Genomic DNA, 24,279 nt, shown 5'->3' with positions numbered 1-24,279 from the left:
GTTGCTGCCTGCATACAGCGGGCATCTCCTTCCTGCTCAGCTCGAGGTTGGTACCTGTAACTATGAGTGTGATTTCATTAAGGCAAAGAGAGAGCACCAGCAACCAGGCCTTTTATTTAGTTAGGCCTTCGCTCACTAAGTGCCAGACTCTTTGCTTACAGGTTATCTCATCAATTGTTTTTTCTCTTATTATTTCCATTGACTCAAAATATCACCCGGGTAGTAAAAACTACTTCTGCATCTTTTTAAGGTAATGTGTTTCATTTCTGACAGCTTTGTATATCTGAAACATTATAACAGCTGCAGGGGGGTTTTGAGGATTAAAGTGGTAAATATTTTCATTATAAGATACTATTACAGTTTTTTAAAAATACATTTTTATTGATTTCAGAGAAGAAGGGAGAGAGAGAGAGAGAAAAAAAAACAATAGTGAGAGAGAACCATTGATGGGCTGCCTTCTGCACACCCCACACTGGGGATCAAGCCCTCAACCTGGGCAAATGCTCTGACTGGGAATTGAATCATGACCTCCTGGTTCATAGGTCAATGCTCAACCACTGAGCCACGTGGGTCGGGTGATACTGTTACTATTAATATGTACTTTTTACAAAGATTTTTATTTTTTAATATATTTTATTGACTTTTTACAGAGAGGAAGGGAGAGGGATAGAGAGTTAGAGACATCGATGAGAGAGAAACATCGATCAGCTGCCTCCTGCACACTCCCTACTGGGGATGTGTCCGCAACCAAGGTACATGCCCTTGACCAGAATCGAACCTGAGACCCTTGAGTCCGCAGGCTTACGCTCTGTCCACTGAGCCAAACGGGTTAGGGCTTACAAAGATTTTTAAATTGATTTTTAGAGAGAGAGGAAGGGAGAGGGAGAAAGAGAAACATCAATATGAGAGTGAAACACTTATCAGCTGCCTCCTGCATGCCCCCTACTGGGGATCAAGCCTGCAACCTGGGCATGTACCCTGATGTAGAATCGAACCCACAACCTTTGGGTGCACAGGGCATGCCTAACTAACTGAGCCACACTGCACACTGGCCAGGGTGAATTTATACTTTTAAATTTTATAAAATTGTAATCAACTCCCTGTTTGATAAAAGTCCTAACCAAAAAGATTAATTCAGATCACCCTTACAACAGATAACAGTATACTCTAGCTCCACCCAAAAGAAAATCGGAGTTTACCACTCTCCTTGGTGTCCCCCCTGTCCAGAGGTGACCTGCTGGCCTTGGAAGTTGGGGCTAATGGGGCACAGCAGTCTGCTTCTGAAAGCCCCCTATTTATCGCCCACAGTGAACGAACACTGATTTTGAAAGTTGAGTTTCCCAGTGTGCCCTGGTACAGCAGATCTAGCTGGGAGCAGCTAAGGTGTATACAGCTTGATCACCTTGTGGAAAGAGCACTTTTTTTAAATTGAGAAAAGATACCACTAAAGTGAACCGGAAAGATTATTGTCTATGATACTGATTATTGTCTACTAGAGGCCCAGTGCACGAATTTGTGCATGGGTGGGGTCCCCAGGGGGTAGGGGGCGCTGGGACACGATTGGCCCTCCGGGCAGGCCGAGGGATGCCCTTACCGGCCCGGGATCCGATCCGTCCCGCTGACATTCGCACTGGTTGTCGGGAGCCACCTGGCAGCCGCTTTTATAGTTTCTTCCTTGTGGAGCATCTAGGGAGGGGAAGCAGCGTGGTGCCTGAGGCCGACTTCCAGGAGGCTGGCAGCACTGTCAGGATTGTGCCAGCAGCGCTGGTTCATCAGCGCCTGGCCCGTTCTCCAGAGAATGGAACTGTAGGACCACTGAGGGAGTGAATGGCTGCTGCCGGGCTGGTGGGCCATGGAGGGGTCTGTCAGCTGAGTGGCGCTCCCGCTGTGAGAGCACACGCCTGGTCTCCCTCTGGGGCGATCATGGAGCCCTCCGATTGATCGATTGCTCCGCTGGCCTGTGGCCTGGGCAATCATGGGGCGATGGCTGGGCCCCCAACCAATCACATTGCGCCTGCCTTGGCTGGCCTGGCGCCAGTGGGTATCATAGTGTGGTCATCTGGAAGGTCGTCCAGAAGGTAGTTCGGCTGTCTGGTCTAATTAGCATATTATGCTTTTATTATTATAGATAGATGATATGTAGGGAAATCTGGTCCAAGACATTTAGATGGAGAGACTTAGAAAGGCACTGAGGTCTGTAACCATTATCTCTTCACAATTCTAAAGCAGGACAGGGAGAGCCTCAGGGTCTGTCTCTGAGGCAGACTGCCTGGATTTCACTCCTGGAGTTTTCCAAGTCTCAGCTCTTACTACCACCATAGATTGTCATACACGCACGAGCATGTTAGCTTCACAAGGGCAGGGAGTCAGTTCCTGACTGCGTGCTTGTTGCTGCACCTCGGTACCGAGACCCTGGCGCATGGTGTACTTGCTCATGCCGGTTGTATTATTACCTCACTCAGCAGACACGCTGGCTCCGAGCCATGGCACTTCTTTTCCTCTGTCTCTCTGGCATGTGTCCCTGCTCCTCCTCATTCAGGTCTCAGCTCAGATGTCATTGAGCACCCTGCACCCCATCCAACATGGCTTTAAACATTTGTTTTATTACTTTTAAAATATCTTTTTATTGATTTCAGAGAGAAAGAGAAACATCAATGATGAGCGAGAATCATTGATTGGCTGCCTCCTGCATGCCCCACACTGGGGATCAGGGATTGGGGGTTGAGCCCCCAACCCTAGGTATGTGCTCTGACTGAGCATTGAATTATGGTTCATAGGTTGAGACTCAACCACTGAGCCACGCCAGCCGGGCTAAACATTTATTTAATAAACATACAACATTTAACACACCAGATACATCTAAACACTTTACCAATATTTAGTGCATAGCCCTATGAGGAAGGCTTATTATAATTTCCATTTTACAGATGGAAAAGCTGAGGTACAGAAAAGTTAAATAACTTGCTAAGGTCATACAGCTTAGGAATCTGCATCTGGATTCAAACCTAGATGGTACAGTTTTAAAGTCCAAATTCTTAACTACATTATACTATGTTGTCTGTCATATTACTTTTATTTCAGGCAGCAGCAAACTGGTTCATATTAAGGACTTCCTCCCATTTTTGTAAATAAAGTTCTATTAGAACAGCCATACCCCTTCCTTCAGCTGCTTCCCTGACAAAGGCACCGTGGGGTAGTTGTCACAGAAACTGCACAGCCTGCAAATGCGAAGTAGAATTGGCCCTTTGCAGAAAAGGTCACCGGCCCCTGGGTTACTTGAGTCACAGCCCTTGTCATCTTCTGAAGTTGTGTGTTTATTTTATGTCTCTTGCACTAGGATAGCAGGGGTTTTCTTGCTTTGTTCTCCCCTGTATTCATAGCTCTGATAAGAAAAAAAATATTCTGAAATGTTCTCAATTAAATTACAGCAACTGGAGAGCGAGAGAAAGAGACAGAGCTGTGAGTCTGAGAATGGCTAGGGGCCTGCTAGCAAAAAAGTGGTCACATTCTTGTTTTACCTGCTGGGATTTCGGATTAATTTCCAGGTGGATATTCTGCAGATTATTTTAGCCAGCCACCATCTAATCCCAGGGAGCCCTGCTTCTCCCAGCCAGCCCATGGGAGCTGGCGTTCTCCTGCAGACGCTGCTGTCTCTTGCAGGGGCGTCGTCGCCCCCACCGCTTTGCCTGTAGCTCCTGTAAATTCTTCCCGACCACTTCCTTCTTTCCCTGCCTTGGCTGGATGTATAACGATGCCTGCAAAACTCCAGGATGACAGACATGCTTTATCTTCTTGCCATGCTGCTGGGGGCAAGACCCATCTTCATTTTGGCTAGCATCTTTGGCTCAATAAAACCTTACTTTTAAAAAGACTTGTAAAAAAGGGGACATCTGTAATACTTTCAACAATAAAGATAAATTTTTTAAAAAGTAAAAAGATTTGCAGCCATGGAGATTAAAAAGTTTTAGTGTAACAGCTCCTAACACAGTGCTTGGCACATAACAGTAAATGCTGTATTTATGGACTAAAGGAACGTTATGCCCTGATGTAGCAAAGTTCATTGTAATTATGCTTAGCGCTGGCCCCCTTAGATTGTTGAAGGATATGTCTTGAGGAACGTGTTTGCAATTTGATCTCTAGGTTTGGAGGCTGCGATGATAATGCTGCTTGTCTTTGGAATGTTGCTTCATGACCTCCCACTGAGTCGCCCCCAGGAAGCTTCGCCCCAGGTGGGGGCCGAGGGCGCCCAGGGCGGGCCTGGGTTTGACTATGCCAGCATCCGCCTGCCGGAGGAGCACATCCCCTTCTTTTTGCACAATAATGGGCATGTTGCCAGCGTCTGTAAGAAAGACCCACACTGTCCTTATAAGGTAGGTTACTTCTCTTGTTTATTAAAAGCATGCAGTTTAGACTAGCTTACTAATTCTGCTTTATAACTTGAACTTGAAGGTAGCATTTTATCTTTTGGTTGTAAGGTGAGTTGATCATTGTATTTCATATAAGGCTTCTAATGACCAAACTTTGTTTAAAACTCTGTCCCACTCACAGCAGTGAGATTTAAAATCTAAATCACTAGTACTAAAGTAAATAGGAAACCAATTCTATTTGTATACTCCATAAGTGAATCAAATTAGATTTTATACACAAAAGAGTATCTAGTTAAAAATAACTAAAGAATTTGACACCTACACCTCTCCCTCCTTCAGCTGCACTGAGGGTCTGTCCCTTAGCACTTCATTTCGATAATAACACCTCTGGCCCTGTCTCCACATAATTAAGGCTGATACTGAGGCTGTCCTTCTGGTGTAGAGCTGTTGGAAAGGCCTCAAATTGGAGCCCGTTAAGGCAGCTTGTGAGGCCCTGAGATCAAAGCTGGGCCTGTGGAACACTTCCTTTCCCACGGTGCTGGCAGGGAGCCCGCTGACAGGAGGCCTGGGAACCGGTAAGAGCCTGCGGGGCTCTCTGGCCACCAGCAGCTGCTGTGGCCCACGGGCTGCATAGCTTTCCATGTCTGTGGGATCTGCTGATCTGGGTGCATGAGTAAAGTTGCTGATCCTTTTAATTTAGCTGATTCTTTTGGTGACAAATTCCATTTTAGGTGACTTTTAGGGTCTGATTTTAAAATCAGTTTGCTCTCTGAGAAAGGAAGGCTGTTTCAGGAAGCTGCTTCCAGAAGTTTCAATGCAAATGGTCTCTGGTTGTCCAGGTAAAGCCTAGGCTTTTGGTCAGGGGACAGACAGGGGGAGGGGCTGGTAATTAAAGATAATTGTTGTTAAGAACCTGAAGACTCCTAGTCTTAGAATTTACTCTTGTAATTTTTATTGCTGAGTATGTATCGTAACATATAAAAGTGAAAGTCCTATAATGCTTTGTTTCTTCATGGAAAAATCTAAGAGTCCTCTCTAAATGTCAGGAGAAGGGAGCCTCATCTACATGCACATTGTTAGGGTCACCGAAGGAGGAACGCACGAGGCCAAAAGGGGTAAAGAATTATGATTTATTAGTCATCCTGAAAACCAGATGGGCTAAGCCTCCAAATGGTGCCAGCACCAGGAACTGGGAGTCTGAGGTTTTAAAGGATTCTAGGTGGGCTTTTTCTGGTCGGAGAACTCTCTGGGCAGATATGGATCCTGGAAAGGTCCAGAGGGGAAGGAGAATGGTCTTAGCAAGTGGAAGGTGGTTTAAGTGAAAGGGAATGTGGGTTGTGAAGTGGCCTAACAGTCAGTCTCCCAGGGAAGGGGGTATGGATTCAATTATTCGATCAGACCCAACACACATGATTTGTGTTCTAGAAACACTTAGAAAACCTGAAGTACTGCTGGGGCTATGAGGAATCCTGCAGACCCGAGTTCCGGTTCAGCTACCCTGTCTGCACCTACGTGGACATGGGATGGTAAGTAATGTCTCCCCTTTAAGCCGACCTTCACGGCTGGGGATGCTGATGCCCCGTTCCCGCGAGGCTCTCTGGTTTTAGATAGTAACTCCTTTAGACATCAGTTTGCTCACATGGTCATGGATTCAACTTGACTACCCCCAGGAATAGCTGTCATTTCCTCTGTCAGGAAGAGAAACGGTATAGATCACAGGAAATATTGCCCCCGGCAGACACTAGGAAGATAAACTGAAGTTTTCCTCGTGATTCTGGAGGGAAAGGTAAGTGTAATTTAAACTGCAAAAGTCGGTGTTTGTGGGGCTGGTCACCACCAGAACTAATAAGTCGAGTCAGGGATTGAGTCTTTACGGGCGCTTTATTCAGATGGCCTGCGATCTGAGAAGACTGCGGGTTGTGTACCCCAAAAAGACTGTCTTACCTGTCATCTCAAGCCAACCCTTTTATAAGGAGAAGAAAAGTGTAGGTAAAGGGTTTGGAATTCAGGAGCAAGGAGGTAAGAGGTTCGGAATTCCGCGGGAAAGGTTAGCCAGGTCAAAGCTGCGTCCGTGATTTCCCAGCATCCTCTCACCTGCGGATGGGTATCTGCGCCGGGCGGTGGGCGTTCCCTCCTGGGAGCACAGTGGGTCAGACTCGTCTTGGCCACTCGCAGTGCTCCTGGCCCACGGGGTCGGATTGCTGGCTGGTCTCCTCGGGTCAGCGCAGGTCATACATTCCAGTCCCCAGAACAGTAGCCTTTACATGCATTGATGACCAAGCCTAGTAACTATGTCTAAAGCTAAACATTTTAACATCTGGAGTCCCCACCACAGTTACTATAATCAATACATTCACGGTGGCGGGGAGGAGTGTGGGTGGAGGTGGAAGAGGCATAGAGGGGATAAATGGCGATGGGAAAATAAAATACATAAAAATGCATGCCAGGTTAATGGAGTAAGTAAAATACAGTAATTAGCAGTCCATTCTCTTTAGTTCCAGATGACCCTAATTTAACACATTTATGTGTGCATTTGTATTATAAGTATGTCTGTAAATAATGTATTTTGGTAACTTATTCATGTAGCAAGGGATCGTTTTAAGAAAATTATGATAGTTTACTTAAAAACATTAATGAAAAACTTACAGCAATTTAACCTTTCGAATGAAGACTCAAGTCTCAGAAAAAAGAAAAAGAAAAAAAAGTGACGAAAGTCTTTGTTTGCAAATAGGACGGATACCCTGGAATCAGCCCGGGACACGTTCTGGGAGCAAGCGGACTTCGGCTACGCAGGCGCAAGGCGGCGGGAGCTGCGGGAGCTCTGCCGGCCCGAGCAGACGGTGGGCTGGCGGTCAGCGGTGGTCAGCGGTGGGCTGGCGGTGGGCTGGTGGTCAGCGGTGGGCTGGCGGTCAGCGGTGGTCAGCGGTGGGCTGGCGGTGGGCTGGTGGTCAGCAGTGGGCTGGTGGTGGGCTGCCGGTCCGCGGTGGGCTGGCGATGGGCTGGCGGTGGGCTGGTGGTCCGCGGTGGGCTGGTGGCCAGCGGTGGGCTGGCGGTAGGCTGGCGGTCAGTGGTTGGCTGGCGGTCTGCGGTGGGCTGGCGGTCAGCGGTGGGCTGGCGGTCCGTGGTGGGCTGGCGATGGGCTGGCGGTCAGCGATGAGCTGGCGGTCAGTGGTGCCTGGCGGTCCGCGGTGGGCTGGCGATGGGCTGGCGGTGGGCTGGTGGTCCGCGGTGGGCTGGCAGTGGGCTGGTGGCCAGCGGTGGGCTGGCGGTCAGCGGTGGGCTGGTGGTCAGCGGGCAGTTTATTTAATATGCTCCTGTGTTTAGATCATGATGTGGAAACAAGGTGGACGGCCTTGAGAAAGGACTCCTCGCTCCTGCGTGTTTATTGGCTTAGACTCTTTTTTAACTTCTGAAAACAAGTTGTTCCATGTCCTTTGGAAACCGTGTCCCAGCTTCACACATACATCAGGTGGCCATAGTGTGAGGCAGTTAAAATATCACTAGGATTAGCATTTCCCTTAAGCATGTGCTAAAGAAGATAAATTGATAAAATGCATCTTTACACATTTGCTTGAAAGTACTTTGGGACAGAGGATACACTCACCATGCTGCTCATATTTGCTTAGGACTTCACAGCGTGTAAACAGCTGTTCTGTATATGTGAGCTGGTTGGGTTCTCGCAAGCACAGCAGAAGGCGGGCAGAAAGGCCCCGGGTCCTCAGCGACAGTAAGCAGCTTCGGTGAGACCAACAGCCGCTACGGGGACTGTGCGCCTAGAATTAGAACGCAGGTCTGTGTCACCCTCGCCACATGCACTCAGCTGGTAAACGCACCTTTGCCAGAGGCAGCCACTATCAGTCAGAAGAAGGACAGGGCCCCCACTGCAGGGTTCAAATCCTGATCCTGGACAGGCACCCAATGGGCTGTTTTTCAATTTCTCCTGCTTTTTAAACTTTTAAAAAAATATAGATTTTTATTGATTTCAGAAGGAAAGGAGAGGGAGAAATGTTGATGAGAATCACTGATTGGCTGCCTCCTGCCTGTCCCCTACTGGGGATCAAGCCCACCACCTGGGCATGTGCCCTGACTGGGAATTGAACCGTGACCTCCTGGTTCATAGGTTGATGCTCAACCACTGAGCCACATTTGCCGGGCGATTTCTTCTGCTTTTAAGCCATGCCTATTTCAGAGCTTGTGGTAAGGATGAAGTGAGAGTCTGTATATAAGAATGCTCAGTGCAGGGCCCAAGTCCAAGCAAAGGGTTCAGTGTTTGTTTTTACAGGTCCAGGAACTTGTAGGCACTTATGATTAGGGTCTGTTTTCTCCCCATGTGCTTGAACCCTGGCCGAGTCTTGGGCATCTCAAGCTTCTCCATGGTCTTCAGGCAATCAGAAAATTAAAGAAAGATTTTATTAATGCACTTGCATGCGCTCTGTAGCTTTTGGAGGCTGTCACATAATAGGACTTGAGGCACTTCTCGCAGGAAGCAGGGCAGGACCCACACTGTGCTCGGCCCTGCAGCAGACTCTGTCTCACCTGCCATCCTCTGGCCTGAGTCTGCTGTCTGTGCACAGGGCAGGCAGGAGCCACGGCCCACCTGGCACACTCCTCCGGGGCGGTTTGTAGAATGCTCTCCTGGCCAACATCTACCTCCATGTGCTTTGTGCTCTCAGAGTCTGATCCAACTGTGGACTCCAGAACACCGTGCCAGTCAAGGCCTTGTGTTCATGGGAGTTATAGGAAAAACAAATGGCATTTAATCTATAAGTAAAATCCAGAGACGATACTAGTAAAGTTCTTGACACTCCCTCTTCCTGCACAAACCAGACTGGTAGAGACAGGAGCCGGCTCTGGTGGCCGCCTCGCCAGCTCGCTTATGTCAGTGATTTAGAAAACATTGCCCTGTGTCACCGTTGAGACAGGGACCTCCACCAGCTTTCTGTTTGCAGACAGTACCTCTTATGGAATTGGCACACTGCCCTTTAGCCTTCCATGTTAATGTCTTGTGTGCATTCTTCTTGTTTCATTTGGCTCGTCTTTGAAAGATGCTTTTCACACACTGTGGTGGTGATGGTTCTGAGAGCTTTTCTACTTAGAGGACTGAACCACACATTCCGCTCTTGCCTTAACAAAAGGTGATGTAAATAGAACATTGGGAGTTCTTAGTCACTGAAAAATGTGAAAATAGGCAAAACTATGTGTGGCCAAAACCTTCGTGGGAGGGAAATGTCCTAAACAGAAGCAGCCTTTGGGAGTGTGCCTCGTCACACCGTGTGGCTCGATCTCAAGGTGCACATGCTGTCACACGTCTAGCACATCTGGGGGTGTCCTTGGAATGTTAATACTCAGAGTTGTTTTCTCAACCTTATTTCAGAGTGACTCAAGTCTGGTATGTTCCCGCTACCTTCAGTATTGCAGAGCAACCAATCTCTACCTTGACTTAAGAAACATCAAGAGAAACCATGACAGGTACTTAAGTGATTGATGTTAAAAATCCAATGGAAATTCTGAAATATTTTCAGGCCCAGGGATATACCTTGGGTTTGCTTCATAAAGACATGGCAATGAGGCTGGGACAGGTGGAGGATGGGGGACTTGATTGGCCACGAGTTGATTGTTGTGAAGCTGGGTTTTGGGTCCATCAGCTTCCTTCCTATACGATTCTGCTGCTTTTGTATACATTTGAAATATCTAATCTAATAAAAGGCAAACATTCAAATTAACTATACCTTTGCTACGCCTTAAGCCACGCCCACCAGCCAATCAGAGCAACTGTATGCAAATTAACCCAACCAAGATGGCGGCTGGCAGCCACGGAGCTGAAGCGAGCAGGAGGCTTGGTTGCTCCAGTGATGGAGGAAGCCAAGCTTCCTGGCTGGCCCTGAGCTCCACTGAAGGCAACAAAGTTTTAATTATAGAAGGTAAATAAACCCCAGAATAAAAAAAGAAAAAAAGGAGGGGCTGGGAGCTTCCGTCGCCGGGGGGCTTGGCCAGCCTGAAAACGGCCCTCAGCCCCTCACCCAGACTGGCCAGGCACCCCAGTGGAGACCCCCCACCCCCACCCTGAAGGGGCTGTGGCCAGCCTGCAAACAGCCATCAGCCCCTCACCCAGGCTGGCCAAACCTCCATGGGGTGAGGATTCCCACTGGGGGTGGGGGGCGCTTGACCAGCCTGCAAACAGCCATCAGCCCCTCACCCAGTCTGGCCAGGCACCCCAGTGGGGACCTTCACCCTGAAGGGGGTGTGACCAGCCTGCAAACACCCATCAGCACCTCACCCAGGCTGGCCAGGCACCCCAGCGGGACCCCCCAACCTGATCCAGGACACCCTTCAGGGCAAACCAGCCAGCCCCACCCATGCACCAGGCCTCTATCCTATATAATAAAAGGGTAATATGCAAACTGATCCTAACAGCAGAAAGACTGGGAATGACTAGTCACTCTGACACACACTGACCACCAGGGGCAGACGCTCAATGCAGGAACTGCCCCCTGGTGGTCAGTGCGCTCCCACAGAGGGAGGTCTGCTCAGCCACAAGCCATGCTGACGGCTGCCAGTACAGCGGTGGTGGTAGGAGCCTCTCCTGCCTCCTCAGCAGCGGTAAGGATGTCCGACTGCAGCTTGGGCCTGCTCCCCGCTGGCAAGTGGACATCCCCCGAGGGCTCCCCGGCTGCCAGAGTGATGTCTGACTGCCAGCTTAGCCCCAATTCCCAGGGAGTGGTCCTAAACCAGCAGGTGGTCATCCACCAAGGGGTCCCAGACTGAGAGAGGGCACAGGCCAAGCTGAGGGACCCCCCTGAGTGCACAAATTTTTGTGCACCGGGCTTCTAGTTCTATTATAAAGAGTTCAATTCTGATGAAAAACTGATTTTGGTAAACCACTTTGGTGACAGCTCATGTGCTTGAGTCCTGAAAAAATTTTCCAACGTAATTTAATTTTTGTTATCGACCAGATTTCAGGAGGATGTTTTCCAGACTGGTGAAATTGGAGGACACTGTAAGCTTGATGTGCATACATTGATGTCTGAAGGTCAGCGCAAAAGCCCCCTGCAGTCTTGGTGAGATTTTTTTTTTATTGTGTTTGTAATATATTTGCCTTTATTTCTGGAACTTGCAGATTTTGGTAGGGAATCCCAAAGGGAAAGTTTTACTTCATTTGTGAATAATTTGGCATGAGCTTTCAGGAATTGATGGCTACAGAGCAAATCCACCAGTTATAACTGAATTAAATACGTTTATAAAATATTAGGAAGTATGATATAGTACATACTTTTTGCTAATGAAAGAAAAAAATGAGTTAAAAATAATGAATTTTTATTAACTCGTAATTTCTGTGTTTTGGGGAATACATTTAAAAAAGAAACACAATTTATTGAAGTCTGTAACAAGCATAGAGAAAAGTATATAGTTTGGATTATGAACGAGTGAACCTACCTGTGTGACTCTGACCCAAGTCAGAAATAGACCATCATCAGGGGACATCTGTAATACTTTCAACAATAAAGATAAATTTAAAAAAATAGACCATCACCAGCACCCGACTCTCTCCCAGTCCCAACCCCCGTCCTGCTCTCCAAAGATAAACGCTATCCTGACTTTCAACACCATTGATCAGCTTTTTGAACTTTATATAAATTGGGGAATACATTTTGATTTAAAACATTTTTAAAATTAAACTAGTTCTGTGTTTACTAAGAAAGTTGCCATCTCTAGAAATGAAGGAATTAGGGTAATTAAAAATTTTCTTTAATTTTAAAATACTTTTAGACTCATAGAAGTTTAAAGATACAAGGAGTTCCCATTGTAGCCTTATCCTGGCTTCCTCAAATGGTGACATCTTACATAACCATAGCACAATGACCAAAACCAGGAAATGGACACTGGTTCAATATTAATAATGAACACATTTAGATTTAAGTATTTGCTTATATACTTTCATTTTTTGGGATGCATATTTCTGAAGTTTCAGGGGGCAGGTTAAGGGTTCAGTCCCTCAAGGCCAGGTTGTCACGTGTCCTCTGACTATAGGTTGGGTTTAGTTTGGCAGAGCTTTGAAGAACATTGTAGTTATTAAGTGGTTTATGTTGAAAGCATGTGGCTCAGGAACACCAGAATGTATGAGATGCGCAGGGCACGTGTGGGGCAGGGGTGCCGGGCTTCCATGTCCTCTCCAGGCACACCAGTCTACAAATCTCCAAGCGTTCCCCAACCCGGAAGCTCTCTGTTTCGTTTTCTATGGAGGCTTCATTGGTAGGCATTGCTGATGAAATCACTGGCCACTGATGGGTTCAGGCTCTAGCCTGTCTTCCTTTCCCAGAGGTCAGCAGGTGGGACTGAACATTCCAAACCTCTCATCACATGGCTGTTTCTTCTGGCAACCAGCTCCCAACTTTAAGGGTGAGCCAAAAGCTAACCCGCTAACACAACGAAAGACACCTTTATGATTCTCATGACCTCAGCAATCCTAAGGGTTTTAGGAGCTCTGTGCCAGAAATGGGGGTGAAGACCTAATATAACCCTATCTAATAATAGAGAAACATGGTAATTAACCGTAACTTCGCTACCCTTCCCATTGGCTAATCAGCGAGATATGCAAATTAACTGCCAACCAAGATGGCGGCCGGCAGCCAGGCAGCTGAAGTGAACAAGAGGCTTGCTTGCTCCAGTGAAGGAGGAAGCCAAGGTTCCCTGCCTGCCGCCACCCAGCTCTGAGCTGCACTCTAAGCAACTATGTTGCAATTATAGAAGCTAAACAAGCCTCAGAGCTGGAGCTGAAACAGTGTTTCAATTATAGAAGCCAAACAAACCCAGATCAGCAGCCGAGGTCTCAGAGCTGGAGCCGAGCCTCAGAGCTAAAGCCGGCTCTCAGCTCCAGTGACAGCCATAGAAGGTAAATAAATCCCAGAATAAATAAAAAAAAAGGAAAGGTTGGGAGTTTCAGTCGCCCGCCAGCCTGAAAACGGCCCTCAGCCCCTCACCCAGACTGGCCAGGCACCCCAGTGGGTACCCCCACCCTGAAGTGGGTGTGACCAGCCGCAAACAGCCATCATCCCCTCATCCAGCCTGGCCAGGCACCCAAGCGGGACCCCCACCCTGATCCGGGACACCCTTCAGGGCAAACCAGCCGGCCCCTACCCGTGCACCAGGCCCCTATCCTATATAGTAAAAGGGTAATATGCCTCCCAGCACCGGGATCAGCGGAGCCACGAGGCCTCCTGGCACCAGGATCAGCGGAGCAGCGAGGCCTCCTAGCACCGGGATCAGCTGAGCTGCGAGGCTTCCTAGCACCTAGATCAGCTGAGCAGTGAGGCCTCATTGCCCCGGTGTCAAGCGGAGCCACGAGGCCTCCCAGCACCGGGATCAGTGGAGCCTCGAGGCCTCCTGGCCCCTGGAGCAGTGTGACAGGGGGCAGCGCCCAAACCCCCTGATCACCCTGTGGCTCTGTGTGTGACAGAGGGCGGGGCCACAACCTCCCTATCCGCCCTGCTCTGTTCGTGACAGGGGAAGGCGCCCCAACCCCCTGATCGGCCCTGCTCTGTGCCTGATAGGGGGGAGCTCCCCAACCGCCTGATCGGCCCTGCTCTGTGCGTGACAGGGGGCGCTCCCCAACCCCCTGATTGGCCCTGCTCTGTGGGTGACAGGGGGCAGTGCCCCAACTCCCCTATTGGCCCTATTCTGTGCATGACAGGGGGGAGCTCCCCAACCCCCTGATTGGCCCTGCTCTGTGCGTGACAGGGGCGCTCCCCAACCCCCTGATCGGCCCTGCTCTGTGGGTGACAGGGTGTGGCGCCCCAACCCCCCCATGGGCCCTGCTCTGTGTGTGACAGCGGCGGCGCCCCAACCCCCTGATCCGCCCTGCTCTGTGTGTGACAGGGGGCGGTGCCCCAACTCCCCTATTGGCCCTACTCTGTGCGTGACAGGGGGGAGCTCCCCAACCCCCTGATCGGCCCTGCTCTGTGCGTGATAGGGGGCAGCGCCTCAACCCCCTGATCGGCCCTGCTCTGTGTGTGACAGAGGGTGGCGCCGCAACCTCCCCATTGACCCTGCCTTGAGTGTGACAGGGGGCGGTGCCCCAACCCCCCAATCGGCCTTACTCTGGGCGTGACTGGGGGTGGCATCGCAACCTCCTGATCCGCCCTGCTCTGTGCATGACAGGGGGCGGCGCTCCAACTCCCCAATCGGCCCTGCTCTGAGCCCGACCAGGGGCTGCACCTAGGGATTGGGCCTGCCCTCTGTCACCCGGGAGCGGGCCTAAGCCAGCAAGTCGTTATCTCCGGAGGGGTCCCAGACTGTGAGAGGGCACAAGTGGGGCTGAGGGACACTCCCTCCCCGCCAGTGCACAAATTTTTGTGCACCGGGCCTCTAGTATTACTATAAATCACAATATCACAAGTCACATAGGATACTCTTATGCTAATTTTTGAAGTCAAACACTCATTCTAAGAAAATCCTTCAGGATAATAAACTACCGTGCATCTGTATGACATTTTACATACAGTCGGCAGTGCGGTACCTTCTTTGACTTAACAGACTTCTGCAGTAGGAGCTTCTGTGTTCCAATGGGCGTTCTTAGTCCTGTATATTTTGTTATCTGATTTCACATGGTAGTTGCTTAGGGTATGTTTGTATTAGTTGTTTATTTCTATACAACACATTACTCCAAAATATACTCTAGAGCAGCAGTTCTCAACCTGTGGGCTGCGACCCCTTTGGCGGTCGAACGACCCTTTCACAGGGGTCTCCTAAGACCATCCTGCATATCAGATATTTACATTATGATTCATAACAGTAGCAACATTATAGTTATGAAGTAGCAACGAAAATAATTTTATGGTTGGGTCACAACATGAGGAACTGTATTTAAAGGGCCAGAAGGTTGAGAACCACTGCTCTAGAGTATATTTGCATTCATTATCTATTGCTATGTGACTAATTACTCCAAAATTGGGCAGTTTAAGACAGCAAACATTCATTATTTCATGAGGTTTCTGGTGGTCAGGATTTGGAGGCAGCCACCCTGGGGGTCCGGCTCAGAGTCTCTCACGGGTCCCAGTTCAGTTGTTGACAAGGGCTGCAGTCAACTGTAGATTCAGCAGCCTGGAGGTTGCTTCTGAGCTCACACATGTTGTCAGTTGACCTTAAACAAGTAGGCAGCTTGATATTCCTCTAGCAAAATATGCTTATTTGGGTATATCAAAGAATTGCAATTATGGACACCCACGCTCATGGTGACCCATGCCCAAGTCTAGAGGACAAAGAGAAGAACATTATTTTATAGAGAAACTAGGGGCCCAGTGCACGAATTTGTGCACCTGGAAAGGAACTGTGGACTGCGAGTGAGGCTGCTGTGGGCACAGGGGCGGGTCTTGGCCCATCCTCAGCACCCCTGCCCGGCCCCTCCCTCCATGGCCCACGGTTCCCTGTCTGCCGGCAGCCCCACTCCCCCCACCACCGCCACTCTCACGTGCTGATGGCGTTGGCCCTGCTCGCATCGCTGACAGAGCGGAGCAATTGGGGCGGGAGCTAGCAGTGGGTGTGAGTGGGGTTGGTGCCCTGATCGCTCCTCAGGAGCAGGGGGAAGTGGAGAAGCCCTGAGGGACAATCAGGGCCAGGGGGTCAGTGCAGGCAGCAGGTGCAAGCACTGGGTGGGACCGCGGTGCATGGGAGCAAAGAATTTTCAGTAACCACCAAAGGCTCACCCCGATGACAGCAACCGGCACCCCACCTTGGTCTGGCGCCCCCGCTCACCTGCTCCACCATCCCGCTGCCGCCGACGCGTGCCATGTTCCGCACACACCCCCTGGTGGTCAGCGCGCGTCATAGCGGCCGGTTGTTCGGTTGTTCTGCCATTTGGTCTGTTTGCATATTAGCCTTTTATTATATAGGAAGGGGAAGTTTAGAGGGTTATTATAAACAAAGACCCCATTGGAGGGAACTGGGAGTTGGAATGCAGCAGCTTTTCATTGGCTGAGCTGTGGTCGTCCTTCATTGATTTTGTGGGTTCCTAAGTGAAAAGATTCTCCTTCTTACTGTTGCAGTCCTGGGGCAGTCATTTTCCTGTGGAGGTTTTCTTCCTGTTTGGGTAGCAGAGCTCCCTCTGCAGGCCCTCTGAACTCCAATTTACAGGACATGAGCCTTCTGTTGACTGATCTTCACATAAGTTTCAGTTTCTTTCTGGCAATTGTAGGGGGCGTCATTTCTTTGTCATGTGGGTCTCTTCCTACTCATAACATGGCAGCCAGGTTCCCCTAGAGAGCAAAGAGAGAGAGAGGAGAGAGAGAGAGAGAGAGAGAGAGAGAGAGAGAGAGAGAGAGAGAGAATGCCCAGTCTCAGAAGTGACACCGTCACGCTGCCTCACTTTGTTCCTTAGGAGTGAATCACTAAGTCCAGCCCACACTCAGGGGAGGGAAAAGTTTCAAAGAATTGTGGACATATTTCTGAAACCACAATATTTCACTCTTGTGTATTTTAAAAGGACCTATTGGATATTTGTTTTACATCAGACGTGGTTTCAAAGCTGAAGTGCTGCAAAGGATCTCAGGTTAACGCTAAGTGTCTCTTGTCCCCTGCGGGTGATTGCCTTCTTCTCTATGGGAGGGACCTGTGCCCTGTGGCTTCCAAGACAAAGACTTTCCTTTCTGCTGGGAAGCTGAGCTGTGTGCTGGCTCTCCGAGACACCGATAATTCTTGGAATGCCGTCTTTCCAGGGATCCAGGAAGCCCATGCCCAGGAGCCTCAGGGTCAGGGTGACTGCCCAGCCTCCTCAGACTGCAGAAACCTTTGGATCCTCCCGCCTGCTGGTAGATTATTTAGCCCATTCACTGTGCAAATTTTCTTTTGTCTGGAAGGTTATCAGTGTATATCGCACTGAGATGTAAAATCATTTCTGTTCCTGGTCTCAGTGTTAAAATCGACAGCGACTTCCGTAAGGTTAGTAAGTGGGAAGGTCCACATGTCTTTCTAGGAGGCTGCTCCGGGATAAAGTCACCCTGATGAACAGAGCTTAAGTTACAGTGTTGCAGTAGGAGATTCGGGAGAATCACTTTGAAAGCGTCTCCCAATTCATAATTCCAGGTTCGCTGAGCTCCAGAGCTACACTCAGCTCAACTTCAGACCAATAGAAGACGCTAAATGTGACATTGTGGTTGAGAAACCAGCCTACTTCATGAAATTGGATGCAGGTGAGAAGTTAATTTGTAATTTATTAGTTAATGAGGCTTTGTTCCTTTTAAATAAATTTTATTTATTGATTTTGAGAGAGATAGAGAGAGAGAGAGAGATAGAGAGAGGTTTGTTGTTCTACTTATCTGTGCATTGGTTGGCTGATTCTTTTTTTTTTTTTCTTTTTTTCTTTTTTTTCTTTTTTTACCACATCTAATAATTATAATTAAAATTCCTTAATGACTATACCAGTAACATTGACTTTGTGATACCGCTGAAGTGTATCATTGAATTTTCTTTTTTTCTTTTTTTTTTTAAGCCCTTGCCCTCCCTTACCCCCCAGTGTCTTATGTCCATTAGTTATGGTTATATGGATGCATACAAGTCCTTCGGTTGATCTCTTACTCCCCTCCCTCCTGTCCCCCAACCCTCCCTGGCCTTACCACTGAAGTCCGACAATCGGTTTGAGGCAGCTCTGCCACTGTATTTATTATTGTTCAAAAGTTTGTAATGGTCTTAATTATCCATGAAAGAGTGAGATCATGTGGTATTTTTCCTTCATTGACTGGCTTGTTTCACTTAGCATAATGCTCTCCAGTTCCATCCATGCTGTTGCAAATGGTAAGAGTTCCTTCTTTTTAACAGCAGCATAGTATTCCATCGTGTAGATGTACCACAGTTTTCTAATCCATTCATCTACTGATGGGCACTTAGGCTGTTTCCAGGTCTTAGCTATGGTGAATTGTGCTGCTGTGAACATCTGGGTGCATATATCCTTTCTGATTGGTGTTTCTGGTTTCTTGGGATATATTCCTAGAAGTGAGATCACAGGGTCAAATGGGAGTTCCATTTCCAATTTTTTGAGGAACCTCCATACTGCCTTCCATAGTGGCTGCACCAGTCTGCATTCCCACCAGCAGTGCACAAGTGTTCCTTTTTCTCCACATCCTCTCCAGCACTTGTCGTTTGTTGATTTGTTGATGATGGCCATTCTGACAGGTGTGAGATGGTACCTCATTGTTGTTTTGATTTGCATCTCTCGGATGATTAGTGACTTTGAGCATGTTTTCATATGTCTCTTGGCTTTCTGAATGTCCTCTTTTGAAAGGTGTCTATTTAGATCCTTTGGGTTGGCTGATTCTTGCATGTGCCCTGACCGGGGATTGAGCCTGAAACGTGTCACCGGGACGATACGCTAACCACCTGGGCACCCAGCCAGGGCAGTGTTCCTTTTCTGATACATTATGTGATTTCCGGTAACTTTTGGGAAGCAGTATGACATTGAACAGTGGGTTTGCTTTCTGCTTTCTTCTCTGAAGCAGTGAACTGGTTTGAATTTCCCTTCATTCAATACCTTTAGAAGAAATCTGCATATTTGTATCGAATGACTCAATCAGAATCAAAGGGCCAGAGAAGAGGTGTATGAATGCCTTTGAAACTAAATGTACCCCATCACCTTTCCCGAAGCACTCGATGTAGGTGGAGCTTCGTTGGGACTCTCCTCCGAGTAGAAGCCATGTGTGCACTGCGGGCAGGAAAGGGTCCGTGACCTCTTCTGCAAACTTTCTGACATCGTTCCCATGATGGAGTAAATTTCAGATTCCTCTGGAAGTTGGGTTTGCAGTATATTCTTGGGGGGAAAGTTGAAATTACAGTGATTTTCCCGTTTATGCATAAACCTTCTAACTCTCAACTTGTAAGTACGCTTCACTTTGTGAGCTGCTTGTCTTGCACGCTCGCATGCTCCCATGCTGCTTGGAATGCAGCAGCTTTTCATTGGCTGAGCTGTGGTCGTCTTTCATTGATTGTGTGGGTTCCTAAGTGAAAAGATTCTCCTTCTTACTGTTGCAGTCCTGGGGCAGTCATTTTCCTGTGGAGGTTTTCTTCCTGTTTGGGGCCACTGGCCATGAGGGGTGGGGTAGCAGAGCTCCCTCTGCAGGCCCTCTGAACTCCACTTTACAGGACATGAGCCTTCTGTTGACTAATCTTCACATAAGTTTCAGTTTCTCTCTGGCTATTGTAGGGGGTGCTTGCTGTGGGAGGTGAGGGTCACGCTGCCGCACACATCACGCTCATGAGCGCCGGCCTTCGGCGAAACAGAGCTCTCCATCCTGGCTGTTTCAGCATTACGATGATTTATTGCTCATATTTTTAATGTGTTCTGCTTTCTGACGTCATAATTCTTATATTACAAAGTATTAAGTTCAGGAATCAGACAAGTTTACATTTTTAAAAATAAGAGCAAGTAAAAATGCTATGTTTGATGTCCTGACTCATTTAAAAAATATGCTAATTAAAAGGGGCCAAGAAAACACTGATTTGCCTGTAAAAGGGTTTATTGTGTGCACTGAGATACCTGTGCAGTAGCATATGTTGAGGGGGAGTGATCGGCCAGTTCTTTCCTATTCTACATTTGTCTTCTAACTTATGCTGTCTTCCCATTTTCCTTTTTTTGTAATACAGAGTTTCAGTGAAGTTATTTATTTTTTCATTTGCTGATCCATTTATTTTCTTTTTTTCCTTTTTATTGAAGTTATTGGGGTAACTGGTTAACAAAATCAGGTGCACAGTGCACACTGTACTGTGTGCCCACCCCACGTCCCGTCTCCCTTTCATGGGCACTCTTCCCGGGGAGAATGAGAGGCTGGGAGGAAGCAGGACTCACGTGTCTGAGGACGGAGCCTGTGATCGTCCCCGGCTTAGAACCCTCCTGGCCCGCGCGCTGTTCTGTGTGCTGTGCTGCAAGCACGTGCTGCGACCTGCTGAGTGACGCACGTGCACCGGGGGCTGGCCTGGGCAAAGGGCTGTGCTGGAATAGAATTCTCTTTTTCTTGTTTATTTGAAAATATACTCTTTGCCAACCTTTCTCTGGGTGAAAAAGGAGTCCCTCCAAACATCCATCTAATTTACTTGTCTAGAAAGAACTGAGTGTTGCCAGGGCCAGTGTGTCTCAGTGGTTGGAGCACCGGCCTCTAGACTGAAGGGTCCCAGTTTCGATTCCCTGTCAAGGGCACATACCTCGCTTGCAGGTTCCCCAGCCCTGGTTGGGGTGCGTGCAGCAGGCAGCCAGTCAATATTTCTCTCTGTCTCTGTCTCTGTCTCTGTCTCTGTCTCTGTCTCTCTCCCCCTCCCTTCCACTCTCTCTAGAAATCAATGGAAAAAATACCCTTGGGTGAGGATTAAAAAAAAGAACTGATTTTTTTTAACTCATTTTCTGGCATACAATGTAGTTATTCACTGTGGGAATGAAGTCAGAGTAGTTCATGATTTCTGCTCTTAAGAGTCACTTTTTCTTTTAGTAAACATTTTTCCTCCTTTAAAGTACATGTTTTAAATGCCAGTTGCTGGAATTGCATCCTGTTCAGAGTCGCGCATTTCCAAGTTGAATCCTGGGTCCTGTGTGCTGAGCCTGGGTGGCGCGTACTTGGGCCTGGGGCTCTCGTTCCTCTCCACCCATCTGATCCAGCCCGACCCAGCTAGTTGCCGTCGTTTCATGCTGCCAGGCCCTGGCTGGGCAGTTGTGGGTAATTTCTAACAAAGCTGGCACCTCAGTGTAGGGATTTCCTGTTTCTAGTTGAGGAGCTTAGGGACTCAGGAACTTGTCTGAGAACGTGGCTCGTGAATGGCTGAGCTGGGATTCAGCCCAGTTCCTCTGATTCCAAAGTTCAGGCTCCTTCAACTAGAACACGAGACATCCAGCCCTTTTAAACAATAGTCGGCTAATATTTCCCCAAGGAGCAATGTTGTAAGTAGTAAGTATGAAGAAAAGAGACAGGAATGAAAAAATACTCAAATGCTAATAGTTGCCGTCCTTTTAATCCTATGATGAACAGGTGTAGCCTAATTTCTTTTTAAAAATAAATGATCCTAAAAATAAATTCATGGTCCTATAGTTCTATCCAATTCTGAGCTAAATAGACTTGTATTATTCACTCCCCTCACCCCCCGGGAACTTAAATGATTATTTATTACTTAGTTTATATAGGAAAATGCATTCCTGATTTCTAAACAATCAATTTTAGAGTGAATTTTTGAACCCAATCAGTCTGTAAATTGAGGATTGCCTGAGTATAGATCATGTCATGTTTGGAAAAACTCTTTTCTCTCTCATTTATTTCAGCTAAAAGTCCATCATGTGATAAACAGAAGGGGTGGAGTAAAATTGTCTGCTCATGTGTTCTCCGGGGTTCGCTAACGCAGGCTTCTTTCTCCGACACTAGGTGTTAACATGTATCACCACTTCTGCGACTTCCTGAACCTGTACCTCACTCAGCACGTGAACAACTCCTTCAGCACCGACGTGTACGTCGTGATGTGGGACACGGTGCGTAGGCTGCCTCGCTTCCGCTCTGGCCTTGCTCCTCACATCTGTGGCTCTGCGTGGTGAACGGGACTCTCTAAGGCACCACATTCAAATATACACGCACGCACACACGTCCACGGGCGTGCAGGTGAGCGGGGGCGTGTCTGTGTGTGTATGCACATGTTCAGATGGGCGGACACATAGGTAGGCTTACATTTCACTCTGGGAACTGGAGAGGTGGGCAGTGGAAGAGTCTCCTCCGCGTGTAGGCAGCGGGGGCTCCGCAGACCAAACCTGGCTCTCCCTGACCTCGGCGCCCCGCGGCCCGGGGAGAGCTGCCCCTGCGTGCAGCTGTGCTGCGTGGATGAGCTCACTACAGGGCGGGCCCTAGGCCTGCACATCAGCACCGCACCTGCTTTTTGCTCTTTGTTTTTACTGCTGTCTTTTTTCTTTCTTCTCTCTCTTTTCCTGCCTTTATTCTTTCAATGCTGACCCCTCCACCTGCCAAGGTCACCCCCCAAGAGTTGCTCCCGTGCACCCGGCTGTGAAATAGGACAGTTGTCATCTCTACCCAAGTGTCATTTTGAGAATAAACCATGAGGTGTATGAACAGTCACAATGCCCGACACAGCACCTGGGCTCTGAATGTCCCTCTGACAAAGACAGTGGTGAGGACACGTGGTTTATGACACACACAGGGGAGGCTGCCTAGCCTGGGAAGTTGGAATGCTCACTGGGAAGTGACCTCAGGTCCGACGGAGCATTCCCTCACAGGATGCTCTGGCTCCCTCGTGGCACGAGTCTATTCAGACGATGGTGCAGGGGAGCTCAGCTTGCTGGCAGGGCGCATCGCCACTGCTGGAAGGCGTCTTTCTAGCCGCCCACACAGCACAGCTCGAGTGCAAGGAGGCGGACGCCTGGGGGCAGGCCTGGGCTCGGGTCCTACAGGATGTCCCCCGTGTGTCCTGGGACAGCTGATTGGCAATGCCTCCAGGGTCCCCAGAGAGAGGTGGCCAGTTCCAGGAGTCATTACCTGGTTTCCCGGTCCAGGTACAGTTTACCGAGAAAGCATCTTTTAAGTCATAAGCAGTGTTAGCTCGAAGCACAGGTGACACATGCCAGAGAGCAGAGCGAGACAGCAGACTGCAGGTCCAATTCTTGTGCAGAAGGGGAAATCTTTTTGCTAACACTTTTTTCATTTACAGGAAGCTTGTGGTCAGGCTACGTAGGCAGGTTTTCATTTTCCACACTCCTGAGGCCCTTGGTTTCCCTGAAGTCTGATGGGACTCGGTTCCCTAAGTCTTGGCCGTGACTGCGTCCCTGGTTCTCTGAGTCCGGCTGTGGGTGCGTCCCTGGTCCTCTGAGTCCGGCTGTGACTGTGTCCCTGGTTCTCTGAGTCCGGCTGTGGGTGCGTCCCTGGTCCTCTGAGTCCGGCTGTGACTGTGTCCCTGGTTCTCTGAGTCCGGCTGTGGGTGCGTCTCTGGTTCTCTGAGTCCAGCTATGACTGAGTCCCTGGTTCTCTGAGTCCGGCTGTGGGTGCGTCTCTGGTTCTCTGAGTCCGGCTGTGACTGTGTCCCTGGTTCTCTGAGTCCGGCTGTGATTGTGTCCCTGGTTCTCTGAGTCCGGCTCGGGGTGCATCCCTGGTTCTCTGAGTCCGGCTGTGGGTGCGTCTCTGGTTCTCTGAGTCTCGGCCGTGTCTGTGTCCCTGGTTCTCTGAGTCCGGCTGTGGGTGCGTCTCTGGTTCTCTGAGTCCGGCTGTGACTGTGTCCCTGGTCCTCTGAGTCCGGCTGTGACTGTGTCCCTGGTTCTCTGAGTCCGGCTGTGGGTGCGTCCCTGGTCCTCTGAGTCCGGCTGTGATTGTGTCCCTGGTTCTCTGAGTCCGGCTGTGACTGTGTCCCTGGTTCTCTGAGTCCGGCTGTGACTGTGTCCCTGGTCCTCTGAGTCCGGCTGTGACTGTGTCCCTGGTCCTCTGAGTCCGGCTGTGTCTGTGTCCCTGGTTCTCTGAGTCCGGCTGTGGGTGCGTCTCTGGTCCTCTGAGTCCGGCTGTGACTGTGTCCCTGGTTCTCTGAGTCTGGCTCGGGGTGCATCCCTGGTTCTCTGAGTCTGGCTGTGGGTGCGTCTCTGGTTCTCTGAGTCCGGCTGTGACTGTGTCCCTGGTTCTCTGAGTCCGGCTGTGGGTGCGTCTCTGGTCCTCTGAGTCCGGCTGTGACTGTGTCTCTGGCTCTCTGAGCCCGGCTGTGACTGTGTTCCTGGTTCTCTGAGTCTGGCTGTGGGTGCGTCCCTGGTTCTCTGAGTCCGGCTGTGGGTGCGTCCCTGGTCCTCTGAGTCCGGCTGTGGGTGCGTCTCTGGTCCTCTGAGTCTGGCTGTGACTGTGTCCCTGGTTCTCTGAGTCCGGCTGTGGGTGCGTCTCTGGTCCTCTGAGTCCGGCTCGGGGTGCATCCCTGGTTC

General features: G+C 49.2%; 1 protein-coding gene across 1 annotated transcript in view; it reads left to right on the top strand.

The window, feature by feature from the left end:
• EOGT (EGF domain specific O-linked N-acetylglucosamine transferase) overlaps positions 1 to 24,279 on the top strand; it is a 54,466-nt gene that overhangs the window by 1,132 nt on the left and 29,055 nt on the right. The window contains exons 2-8 of the mRNA XM_070390978.1: positions 4,141 to 4,370; positions 5,793 to 5,893; positions 7,099 to 7,207; positions 9,742 to 9,836; positions 11,321 to 11,425; positions 17,442 to 17,548; positions 21,749 to 21,852. Coding sequence (XP_070247079.1) covers positions 4,155 to 4,370; positions 5,793 to 5,893; positions 7,099 to 7,207; positions 9,742 to 9,836; positions 11,321 to 11,425; positions 17,442 to 17,548; positions 21,749 to 21,852 — 837 coding nt within the window. The 5' untranslated portion in view covers positions 4,141 to 4,154. The remainder of the gene's footprint in view (positions 1 to 4,140; positions 4,371 to 5,792; positions 5,894 to 7,098; positions 7,208 to 9,741; positions 9,837 to 11,320; positions 11,426 to 17,441; positions 17,549 to 21,748; positions 21,853 to 24,279) is intronic.

This window comes from Myotis yumanensis, unplaced genomic scaffold (assembly GCF_028538775.1).
Source record: "Myotis yumanensis isolate MYYU_CA2020_CCGP unplaced genomic scaffold, mMyoYum1.0.hap1 SCAF_14, whole genome shotgun sequence".
In the NCBI taxonomy this organism is placed as follows: domain Eukaryota; kingdom Metazoa; phylum Chordata; class Mammalia; order Chiroptera; family Vespertilionidae; genus Myotis; species Myotis yumanensis.
Note: the sequence above shows the minus strand (reverse complement) of the source record. Positions and strands in the feature narration are given on the sequence as shown.